Source organism: Stegastes partitus, unplaced genomic scaffold, assembly GCF_000690725.1.
Source record: "Stegastes partitus isolate 25-593 unplaced genomic scaffold, Stegastes_partitus-1.0.2 Scaffold1600, whole genome shotgun sequence".
NCBI lineage: Eukaryota > Metazoa > Chordata > Actinopteri > Pomacentridae > Stegastes > Stegastes partitus.
Genome location: NW_007579331.1, coordinates 119,988 through 132,767, shown reverse-complemented (window position 1 = coordinate 132,767; position 12,780 = coordinate 119,988). Strand labels below are relative to the sequence as shown.

At 41.6% G+C, this 12,780-nt stretch overlaps 1 protein-coding gene across 1 annotated transcript in view; it reads left to right on the top strand.

Annotated features, from left to right (window-relative positions):
* Positions 1–875: 875 nt before the first annotated feature.
* Positions 876–12,780, top strand: part of LOC103371509 (collagen alpha-1(I) chain) — a 131,708-nt gene continuing 119,803 nt past the window's right edge. The window contains exon 1 of the mRNA XM_008300859.1: positions 876–1,011. Coding sequence (XP_008299081.1) covers positions 876–1,011 — 136 coding nt within the window. The remainder of the gene's footprint in view (positions 1,012–12,780) is intronic.

The following is a 12,780-nucleotide window of genomic DNA, read 5'->3' as shown; positions in this document are numbered from 1 at the left end:
TGTTTTTGCACGAGTACAAACAAGCTGCTGAGAGTTTGGCGGACAGATGACGGCTCATTTCACACTTCAGACTGCAGCTGATTTACGAGCAGGACAGTCAAAGTTTACGGTGCGATACGATGATAAATAAGTGTGTCCCAGTTGTACGCATGTGGCATGAAACACTTTGTACGTTCAGAAGAACAGAAGAATGAAGTGGTTTGTTGGACAGCCAATCTCCTGATCGTCCCTCATGTCTCACCTGAGGAGCTCTGTCAGGATTCACACCAACACACTCCTTTGTTTGAAACATCTTGTGATTTTGTTTTCTAGCCTGATTTTGATCTTGCATGAGTCCTGGGAAGCCTGTAAGCATCTTTTATTCACTTCATTCCTGCACTTTTTGGAAGTCTGAGCCCGCAGCTGTTTGGTTCCAGTGAAGAGATGAAAAGTCCAAATGTGTCTGGGTGGGTTTCTACACACACACACACACACACACACACACACACACACACACACACACACACACACACACAGAATACAAATCTTTCTGATCAAACATTTGTGGAACAAGTTGGACAAAAGGCTGAGGAAGAAAATGGGCGGAGGTCCTGCAGGATTTTAATTGGGCCGCATTACAAAGAAAGGGGGCGGGGCCTGAGCTGGCTGTGATGTGATGCAGCTGCAGGAGGAGAGAAGCTGCAGGAGGAAGGTGAGGAAGAGGAGGATGGCAACTTAGTTCCTCTGCACTTCAGCGAGACGCTCAGAGAAGATGAACAGCTCGACCTTCACTTCGGTTTAACTGGACTTTTATCCAGAAAACACACTTGGGCACTTTTTCTTTCTACTTTGCATATGTTCAGTCCTCACGTTGCGGAGGAGATCTCAGCGGGAAGATGTTGCTCTGCTGCTGGACGTGGACGCTTTGCCTCCTCGGGCTGCTGAGCTCCGCCTCAGCTGACGATGCAGCAGCAGCAGCGGCGGTGGTGGAGGACTTCGGAGGCGAGTCCGGCTCCGGGATGCTGCAGGCAGGTAAGAGTGGAGGAGGACACCTGTGGAGCCTCATACGACAATATCAGTGCAGAATCAACCTGCCTTATGGCGCTGTTTTACCCATGAAAAGTGCAGAAAATGTCAAACTTTTGCAGCAGATGTTAGATTTAATGTTGAATGAGAAGGTTTCATGTCATGTTTTTTCACATTTGCATCCCAAAAACTCAAAATTAAGACCCTTCAGCTGAGTTTGTAAATGATGGCTGCATGCAATCTTCTTTATTCATCTGAAACTTTGCAAAAATACTCAAAATTACAAGTAAAGCCTGTTTTTCTGCATCTTTGAGCCTCTTTGAGAAGTTTCTCTGTGAAGAGTTCTGGGCTTCTTCATAACTTTTATCAACTTGTGCAAAATATAAACTTCTCTAAACTTCAGCCTTGAAATTTTCACCAAAATCTCCACTTTCGTGACAAAAAGCTGCTTTAGATTTCTTTAAAAGTCGGCCAGCTGTGAATTTGTCATTCACTGATGCAGCTGTTTCTCCAGTAAACGTCACATCTGAAATATGTAGTTTTCATGAAAACTCGTCTCTCTGAATGTGTCCTCTGCTGATGCGTTGATAAAAAGCTCCATCAGCCTTTAAACCTGCAGGACACCAGCCGGCTGACACGTTAGTCCGTTTATCAGCTGGACCGCATTACATCATTTGTTGAGTTCAGTTTGGATCCAGATGAAAAACTTCCTCCTCCGACACTCAGCAGCTCCTCTCAGTCCAAGCTGCTCTTTTTGTTCTGTTTCAAATGAACCCAAGAACACTTGTAGGCTGAGTGAATAACTTAGTTTGGCAGCTGCAGAGCAGCAACCCTCCAACCACAATGAAACAATGAGGCTGCAGCTATTTTCACTACAGCCTTATTACTTTTAATGGTGTTTTTTCAATTAGTCTGACAGCTTCTCATAGACGAAAACACGACCTTAAGGAGCTTTTTTGGGCCACAGTTGTAATTCAAATTCAAAGCCCGCCGATATTTATTCCACATCAACAAGTTTGCTCATAAATTTAAAGCCCTTAAGCTGCAAATCAGACTCATTTAAGTACTTTACACTTTTAGAAAACAGCCTTTAATGTTTATTGCTGCTGCTGCCGTCTTGGCGCTTATCGTGCACCTTAATTGTCTGAATCGTTATCAAACGTCTCAATCAATCCCTGATTAAATCCTTTATCTCTGCATTAAACACTAAACACTCGCTTTCATCATTTTTTCTAAGTTCACTGGAGACGTTTGGACTTGCTGGATGCATCGTTCTCACTGAATGTCTCGAGGTTTTCATAAAACACATGTGGAAACTGAAGCCAAAGTCATCCGCAGTTATTAAATCGCGTGGAATGCTTTTATTGTGCCAAGCAGACTTAGTTAATCACAACACTGTTTTCCAAAAAAGCAGCCCCGTTGTCTCGTCAGTGCCTCCATTGTCTGGACCGTCTTTGTTTTATCAGTGCTGTTGGTGCTGTGACAGCGGCTGCAGGGGTTAAACTGCCACTTTGAGCCTTTTAATCCTTCCAAAACCGGGGAAACTGATCCCAGGTTGGAGCGGTGCCAGGCGCCCCAGTATGTCACGACCGGGATCTGCAGCATCACACGTTGTTTACTCTGCAGTTTGGGTGTTATCACGTTTTCCTGTGTTGAAGCCGTACAGGAGACCCAGAGAAGCAGCTGAGAGCTTGGATTAGACCCGGTGAGGCTGCAGACGAGTCCCGTGGAGTTTTGATTGGGTCCAGCCTGCTGGATGTTTTCACTGTGTGTTTGCAGAGTTACTGTAGATGGCAAAGTGTGAAAGCATTCAGTGTGCATCACTGAACAGACGGCTGGTTACGTAATGAGTAAGAATGTTGGGTTCTGTCTGCTGTTGTTGGGTTTCGTTGGCTGATTCTTGACCTGATCCAGATGAACTCATTTGGGAGTTTGAGATGCTGATGCAGTGAATCATCACCTGAATATGAGGCAGCAAAAACTGAGTTTCCTCAAATGAAAAGCAACATAATAGATAGAATAGATTTGCTCGTTGATCTGTGCAAAACCTAAAACTTAGAGGAAGTTCTTGAATGCGCATATTTCTAAAAAACATACATACTCTGTAAAAAGTCAGTGGAAGCTGTTCGCGCAACTTAATTAAATGCATATTTGCAAGATAAAAACCTAAGTTAATGATTTATATGTACCTTTTAATCATTATTTTGATCGGTTGGGTTGCGTCAACTTAGCTTTGTGTGTCAATTCAACTCAAATTTCTGCATTAGCTGAATTCAAACTAAATTTAAGTTGAGGTAACTTAGTAAAATTGGCTTGATAGCTTCATTTTTCTTCACTTTGAGTTCAGGATTTCAAGTCACCTCCTCTGTCTTAACATTCTTGGACAATTTAAGAATGTTTGGGCTGCTGATTCAAAAATACCTAATTCCTCTAACTCAACTTAGTTTGTTGATTGAACATAACATCGGTAGAAGTTGTTTTAGCTGAAACAGACAGAAGCAAACTGTTGCGCTAAATAGTTTTGTTGAGACCAAAAAAAGTCTAGCACCAAAAACAGACTCAGACCAGGTTGGTTTACATGATTTTGTCTCCTCCAGAGAGAACGTTACAGCGAGATGCAAGAAAGGAATGTGAGGACGGTGGAGCTGCCAAATGAGAAATCCTTCGTTCGATTCCTTACGATGTGCTGCGCAGCTGCACCACCTGTCCGACATTTACACGCCCCGACACTTAATAACAGACTTCCTCGTAGGATACATCTGTGTTTCCTCAATCAAAGCTCCTTCTGAAGCCTCCTCATCTCTTCAAGGTGGATTTAAGTAATTGGCAGATCCTCCATGACAGTAGGGGGGAACAGTTCTGGTGTAATGGGAGCAGAGGGGATGTGAGGTTAGTGAGTTAGCAGAATATAAAGCATCCCTGGACTGTGCAGCCTTACAGTTACTTAGCTGTGACATTTCTATCAGCAGATGTTTATCTGGTGAGATTAAGGTCTTCGAATGGAAACGAAATAAACAAGTAGCTGACCAAGTGCATGAGCGGTGACCTTAAGTTACCCATAACACCTTGAATTTGCATTATAAAGCCAAACACTTAGATGTCTCCTTTATCTGTGGAGTTTGTTTCCATATTTACTAAATGTAATTCCAGTTTAATTGCAAAAAACAATCCGAACTTACAATCATATCAACTTTGATCGCAGTTGAATGAAAAGATGAGAAGAAAGAGGCAACAGAAAAACCCTGCGAATACCCTCCACCGTGATCTGTTGCTCAACAGTCGCTCACCTTCATACCTGAACCCTCTGTGACTGCAATAAATCACACATACTGTGCGCGAGGCATTCCTTTCTCTCACATTTGATGAATTGCATTCATTCGCACAATGACGTTAAACCAAAAAAATTCCTCTGCAGTTGATTTATCTCTTGTACAAAGGTGTCATTGTCGAAGCGGCTCAGATTAGACTTTGAAGCCACTTTCTTTATGTGCAGTTTATTAGACCGGTGGTGAATAGATAACTCTGTGCAGACCTTTAATCCTGTCTGCCACCAGTCTGCGAAGGTATCGTATAGTTTCTGTACCACCTGTGCATGTGGTTTTTAGGGGAAGGTGTGGAGGTAACAGTCAGGTTTTAACCCGCATGTTGCAGGAAATTAAACCAAATTTGTGAAAAAAACTATCAAAATAAAAGTAAGCAACTGAATTCTCCTGAGATTTGCAAGTTACAATTGTGAGAGAATCCATATTTCCAGGGTCCAAGCTATGAACTGAGAGCTACAGATGCATTTGTCAGTTCGTCCAATCATCTAGTAAGAGAATTTTTGGAAACCGTTTCCAAGGATGTCGTCTGTGTAGCAAATCATCTGGCACAGCAGGTTATGTGCCTCCATGCACGACCAAAAATTAGGAGTTGGGCACATTTTAAGGAACACTAGGTGGTGCTAAATCTCCAGCTGGGTGCTAATAACCATTGCAGAGGACAATGACACAGTGAAACATCCTCCTGACCCAAGCTTCATAGCTTTTAGTGATATTTTGAGGTGGATGGAATGTTGCTTTGCCATTAAAGTTTCTACAGACCATAATGAACATGTTTATTTTGTGTTTTAGCGCCACCATTCTGCCAAAATGTCCCCTTTATTATCGTCATTGTATTTTCTGACGTATTCATGCTCCACTGAGGATGGACCTTTTACATTTTTGACCCATCATGCTCTAGTTGTCTGCTTCTGCTTACAAGATGTCACAAAGTAATGGAGAGATTATTTCATGGAACCCATGTGAATGTTTGTGATCCTAGAGAATGGAATCAAATATCTTTGGCTTTTCCTCAAACTTCCTCAAAAAATTTTACTTGTTGTTCGAATGTAATTGGGAGAATTTGGTTCCATTTTCAGCATATTTGGGCCGACCTGTCAACTCTTTGTAAGAGATAACCAATAATTTTACAAACAGATTGTCATAAAATCATTGGAGCATATTCGTGCTTTCATGAGAATTACATTTCTTTGATTTTTATGGGCCTTTATTGGCCATATTGTGGAAAATCCTCCACATACTTCTGTGTACTTTTGGTCTGAGGCCGTGATGATGGTTTGGAATTGACCAATTAGTGTCAGGGACACAGCAGACAAAGTGAAGTCTGTCAAGTTTTCAGATTAACTGTCAACAGTCTCCTAGATGCAGCTGCACACTATATATGTTGAAAACATGAATAAAAAATGATTGTGGGCACATCTGCCTGCCCGTAGCTGTATGGCATATGCATTTCTGCCATTTCCAATCCATCCATTCATCCATCCCTCCGTCCATCCATCCTTCCAGTTAGCCATATCCAGCTGTGATGCTCCCATATGTCTTGAATAGCTTAGTGTAACCTCTGACCCTGTGAGATGAGTATCGCTGGAGTAAAGTCTGCAGAACAGCTGCTGGGAAGAGTTTTGTGATGGCTCAAAGAAGTGTGTCTGAGAATCTCCAAACCTCTCAGCATTACACACTAACTCAGCTAACTGCTGCCCCACACACTCGCTTAATAGGTGGAAATCACTGACTAACCATCTGGACTTTCTGTGAGCACCAAAAGGGAAAGGGCACTGAGTGTTTTGGGTTTTTTTTTAAAGTCTGAAGTCGGTACTTTGGGAATTTTGGAAGGCATCCTGGACAGACATAGTTGTAAAGACTTAACATTTTCAATGTGGTTTAGATTATCCAACTGCCAGCGTCGGGGCCTAAGGATAACCTTTTATCCGCCACTTTGAAACCAAACCAAAAGTATTTAGAGAATTACCAGTCAGACTGCCATTGAACTGCAGTGACATCCTGATTAAAGCTGTATTATATGATTAGTGATTAGCAGAGAATGTGTGACGACAATTTTCCTGCTAAGCTTGACCACTTTTTTTTTTTTTTTTTAATGTGCAAAAACTGAAGCTTTTCCATTCCATGTTCTGTATTCATGGTCTTAAGAGGATGAATCTTGCAGATTAGCCGTAATAGCACGATTTCCACCTTCTCAGTCTGTGTATTAGTGTTATTAAGGCCAAATTTGGTTCTGGAAACACCTACAGTTGCAGAAAAACTCCTGCAAAGGTGGTTTTGAGTGCTTTGGCTGGAGTTTATGTGTCTGTCTAGTTTGTCAGTGTGATAGCATCACAACTGTACAAGATACGGTCATGAAACTATCCAGATGTGTGGTTGAAATCAATATGAAGAGCAAGTTTGAAGATGCAACGACTAGAAAAGATGTTGTCATGTTGGATAATTTGGAAAAGTGGAAGCACATAAATAGAAAATAGAAAGGACCTAATATTGAACCTTGTGGTACACCATGTTGTCTAAATGATTGGATAAGATCAAACTCAGGCAGTGTCCTTGACGCCAATCGAGGTTTCAGAGCTGTCAATGAACATGACATGATCTAGTGTCTGGAAAGAATTAACATGATGTTAAGGGCTGCTAAGAAGAAAGGAGGTCATTTGTTACTTTGCGGGAGTCAGTTTATGTGCTGTGAAAAGATCTAATACATAGTTAACTAATGACTACTGAGTACTCATGGGGCAGGACATCAACATGTTGGTGTTATTGATGTTTAGGTGTTTCTTGGTTGCCTTCTGACTTCTTTCGCTTGTATCTGCAGGCATTCATTCTAGTATTTACTGAAGACTCAAGTGATAATGAAGACATCATTGTTGAATATTCATTGGTCGCAATGTTAAACTTTTACAGATGTGACAGCTGGAATGATCCTATGGGAAGATGGTTTCTGATTTCAGTTGCACACACAGATTGCTTTTGTGTTTAATCGGTGTATTCGTGATTCCAAAAGAACCCTTAAAGCTGCTTCGGAATCTCTGATTTAACCCTGATAACGTATCTGTGTTCAAAGTTACATGTTTGGAAGTTTTTGTCCATGAAAATATTCTATTCTGTTATTCTGTTACTTCTAGAAGGAACCTCTATGTCCAACCACCACTCCCTACTTCTGGAGCACACCAGCTTACCTACTGTGGTCAAATACTGCCATTGCATATAGTAAAAACCATGAATGTAATGGCAGTCTTAAGTTTTCAGTGACTCCTATAACTCTTCCTTTTCTTTATTAGTATTATTGAAACACATTCTTCTTTGTCTCGGAAAAACCCAATCATGCATTTTGGTTCTTTCATAGATTCATTAAAGGTCTTCTGGTAATATGACGATCTGCTGGGTCAAAAATATACGTACAGCAATTCTAATATTTGGCAAAATTTCTCTTAACCATTTTCATCCTAACTAGGTGCTTTTTGTAGCCGGTACCAAGTTTCTGGTCGTACCTTTGACCCTCCTGTTGACCGATCTGGTTCAGTTAAAATAAATTACTTTCCTTTTTGACACAGATTTGTTCCCACAGTCCACAGGTTCATGATGAGGTTTTAGTCGGGACTCTTTTGGGAGATGTCTCTAAAACCTTAATTCTAGCCTGAGTTATAGGAGTTGGTGGAAACTCAAGACCTTTTGTTTACCACTGTACTCTTCACTACACAATGACAAGTCGCAGCATTTCCTCCGTACATGTTTGAAATCGAAGAAACCGGTTCTGAAGAAGAACAATCATGTGGAAAGACTGCAAGCTGATGCGATTGCTTCCTTATGTTTGTCACATCTGAAACCTGGAAGTCTGAATGTGTGTTTTTGACACTGCCATCGATACGCTGCGGTTTCAAAGTGGAAACACTCAGTCATGGCGTTGATGGCATGTTTGACTCATTTGTCTTCCAGCATATAAAAAACACCATATGGACATGTTAACAAGGTTTGAAAGGCTTTATTTTCACCAAACAGGGTCTTTAAGCTGGTAATGTCCTCATAATGTGCTCTCATGTGCCACCTTCGGCATAAATACTTGCTTACCTAATAGTTCAACCTAGTTAGGGTCTAAAAATAGGTTATTTGTTAGTTCTTGTTTTCTTCAATATACTTCAATACTTAGAACACTGCAGCGTCAAGAAGATACTGGTTGGAATTAAAATCTCTAGTCAATCAGTTTAAGAAGTAAATTATGACAACAGTGTGCTGGAAACGTCTTGCATTGTTTTATTTTTCCTGCCTGTCTCTATTGAAGAGTCATTTAGCTTCGTCCGGCTACGCTCCGCAACACTTATGTCACATCAGGAGTCGGAGCAGATCAAAGCGCCGGCCGTGTCACCGAGATACTGATGGGCTTCCAGCAGGTTGAGCTCATGATGTCAGTGCCAATATAATGCCAGATCCATAACCGGGCATCTGCATCCAATGAAACACGATCCTGGGCCCTAGTGCTTGGTGAGGCCTGATCTGGAGCCCATTAGCCAGCCCTTAACCAGGCTGAGGCCCACATGTGCCGTGGCGTGCGCGGTGACATTCCCCTCAGCGTACAAGAGAGCGGGTCATCGATCTGGTTGTGGGTGTGGAGCAGGTCGCAGCTTGTGGTTAGCTTTGTGTGAACACAAGCGGGTGGAGAGGGCTAGGTGCAAACCACATGTTGGACCACAACTTCTCTCCTCATCTGTAGTCTCTGCTCAGGCCAACTGGAACCAGATGGCAGATAGATAAACTGGGCTGATAGTGTTCAGACAAAGTCCCTCAGATGTTTGGCGTTAGAGATGAATAAAAGAGAGGCTATTTTATTCAACATTACCTCAGTGGTGACTTTGCGGCGTCATTTGTCAGAGAGCCTGCAGACATGTCGGACATGAGGGCAGGCTCATGTGGAAAGTTCATTTTAATGATCTAGTTGTTTTGTCCCAAGCTAGTCTGTTTGTGGTTCTGCTTAGACTACAGTTCTGACACGCATAACTGTGTCCATTCTTTGTGCTGCACTTTCTTTGTAGTCTGCAAATGTTGAACACCTGCCCTGTGGTTCTGAGTAACGGAGCTGACGGGGACACCTGGTGCTGCAGGTAGTTTCTGCTGAAGCCGCCGGCTGCAATATTTATTTTCATTTCTGCTGTGTCAGTTTACATTCTTACCTGCTGAATAACCAAAAGTGCTTTGATTTGAACCAGTTGTCAATTCGATGAAGCTGTGGTGGCTTGTGTTTTCATTTTTACGATTGTGCTGGCTGTGATACCAACAGCGCAGTAGTACATCGGTTAAACTATAAATAATGTGTTTCACTTTGAGTTTGGAGCCTTCTGAGACTTCGTGCTTTCTTGGAAATAACTTTTTTATGTTGACATAATAATATAACAGCTTTATTTAATGTAGCACTTTTTAAAAACGAGGGTTTACGAAGTGGTTTGACAGACAAAAGCAAGATGAAGTTAGAACAAGATAACTGACTCAAAAATGCAATATCTCAACATTAATAAATGCAAATACTAAAAGCAATTAAACCTTAAGTAATTAAAAGACAACATCACATGAATTCAAGTCTGTAAAAATGGGTTTTAAGAAGTGATCTAACAGGAGTCGCCAATTCTGGGAGACGTATCTCTTCACAGCTCATTACAAAGCTAAAGGGCCCTGATAGCAAAAGCACAGCTGCTTTTAGATCTAATTCTTGACTTTGGAACAGCCAGAAGAACCCCAACCTAGGATCTAAAGCTGTGAGCTGCGTTATATGGTGTCAAGATACTAGTTTAATTCTGTTTAGCTTAGTTCTGGAGTCTTTTGTCATTCGAAGGAAGCATAACTGGACAACTTTTTAAATCTGTGACTCAGACGTTAGATCTAAATCGAGTAGTTCTCCCATATTTCTGGTAACAAGCTTCACATTAGCAGTGGTACAGATTTGGAAATGAAAGGTATTAGTTCTGATTTTGAGTTTTTGAGTGAAAGAAAATTGACATCACTGAGTTAATTCTAAATGATAACTTGGCTTAGTTGGTCGGCAGGTCTCGAGGGAAGGTATATCTGGGTGTTGTCTGCATAGGAATTAAAAGAAATATTGTGACCTTGGATAATTTGGCCAAGTGGAAACAAGTAAATGGAAAATAAAAGCGGACCTAACATTGAACCTAGTGGTATGCCAGGTTCTTTTCTAAGAAGTCGGAATAACCCCAGCACAGTGGAGTATCCTTGATGCCAGCTGAGGTTTAGAGACAGTTAAAAAGACAAGATCTACTGTGTCAAAAGCATTAGAAGTGTTCTAAAAGCTGCTAAAAGGAGGCCATCAGTTACCTTGTGGAGGACAGTTTCTGTGCTATGAAAGATCTAAATCCTAAATTATTATTGTTATTATTATTTTTAAAAAAATAATATAACTAAAAGCTAACAGTTGGGTGGTGACCAGGATTTCTAAAGCTTTACAATAAAAAATGAAAGTTTAGAAATTGGCCTGCTAAGTTTAAAAACAGAAGGATCAAGGTTCAGTTTCTTTAAAAAGAGTTTTGACCGCAGCATATTGGAAAAAAGAGCTGCTAAAAATCAATAAAAATGCTGGTTCCAACTGTGTCAGTAACTTCTTTAGGAAGTTCGGTGGGAATTAAATCAGTATTTGTCACTGTAACAGTTTAACAAGTGAAGCTCAAAGCAGCTATAATCAGTATTTAGTCAATAACAGTGAATTAAATGACACAGTGAAAGTAATCAATACTACTGATCATCCTCCAGTGAATCTGCAGCTTCTTTTGACTTCACCGAGCTTCATAGCAGCTCATTGTTTAGTTGTTCGACTTGAGGCTTTACTGGTTGTTTTACTGTCGCTGCTCTTTTGGCATCATAAAAACCCCGCAGCGCGTTAGCTGCTTGGCATCAAACGCAAGACGGGCGCAGTTATAGACAAGCTGGTGAACATAGCAGAGCATTTAGGAGCTGAAGAGCCAGACGGTTCCCTCAGGAGTTGTTTGAGACCATAACCGGTGATTAAACAGAGTAATTAGTGAATTTTTTTGGGGCCAAGTGGAAAGAAACACGACACCCCATAAATGCTAATATTGCTCTATAAGTTCTGGATGTACAAATAAAAGGAGACGATCCTCTGTGTCAGTGTTGTGGATCATTTCTGCTGCCCTCAAGTGGCCACAACAGTCACTTATTGCAGGCAGTGCAGCTTTTTAAATGGAGTGTTTTTTTTAGAGCGATATCAGTGTTTCAAAGGTTGTGTCCTCATGTTTGTCTCTGGCAGATTTGCCCGTGTGATTTGTTTCTTTCTCTAATACTGTACAGCTCGTGTTGCCAACACAAAACCACAACGTCTGGCTGTCTCCATGCGAGGGTTATGAGCAGAGGGCTCAGTAACAGCACTTGGCATGACTTTGGCTCATCCAACCTACGTCTGGTGCAGATTGGTGTCTAATAGCAGGGCCTGACTTTATTTGGCAACCATGTGCCCCACGGGGCCCATTTAAACTATCATATTATTGTAATTCGTCATTAAAAAAAAAAAAAAAGAAAAGGCCACGGCGGAGCCAGGAGGTCGGTTTTAACTGCTGCAGCTGTGACATGTGTAACTGCCTTAATACGCTTGTGTTCCACAAAATAGAAGCCAGGTGATGCAATGTTGTCTCATACCAGCGAGACACACTCACACACTTTATCCTTCTTCCGTTTTACCTCATGGTACAGGAACTTTTTCTGCCACATAAAGAAATGAAATGGATCTTAAATACACTCATAGCTTGGCTCCTGCGTGGACCTCCGGACGCTGACACACCGTTCTGTAACCATCTGCGTTTTCCTTGACCCAGTGTGACATCAGCAAGGTGCGCTGCATGCTAAAATAAACAGCGCGTTCTGGCAGCGGTCAACATGCCATTCATGCAGCTCTGCGGTCAAAATGACGAGGTCTGTTATTTCCAGTAAAGCAACAGAAAGCCCCAAAACGTATACATTGTGGCTCGTGGCTTCTTAAATGATTATTTTTCTTTATTCAGCGTTGGGGACCGTTACTCAAGTTTGGAGCCGGTAATGAACTTGTAAACCTGCTCGATGGAAACGAAGAGGTCTGCAGGTTGAATCAATAGGACGATAGGTTGGAATGAAAAGCCCCTGACATGTTCATAAATGTCCTCGATTATGATGAACATGTGCAGATGCTTATCTTTATTGGTTCGGCTGAACTTGACTGATGAAGGACCTGAGGTGACAACTCTGTTATGACTAACAGAACTCGAGCAGATCCTACATGGGACAGCCAGAGGGAACGGCTTAAAATGAGTTTTGTTTTCCCTTTTTTGTTTTTTCCTGTTCTGTGCCCTCGCTGTTGCTCTCCTATCAGCCGCTGTGTGTCAGGACCTGTTCAACCTGTTCAGATTTTGTTTACCCTGTTCTGATTGATTTGTTTTGAAGCGGTGGCTCAGTCATTTTAGTCCAG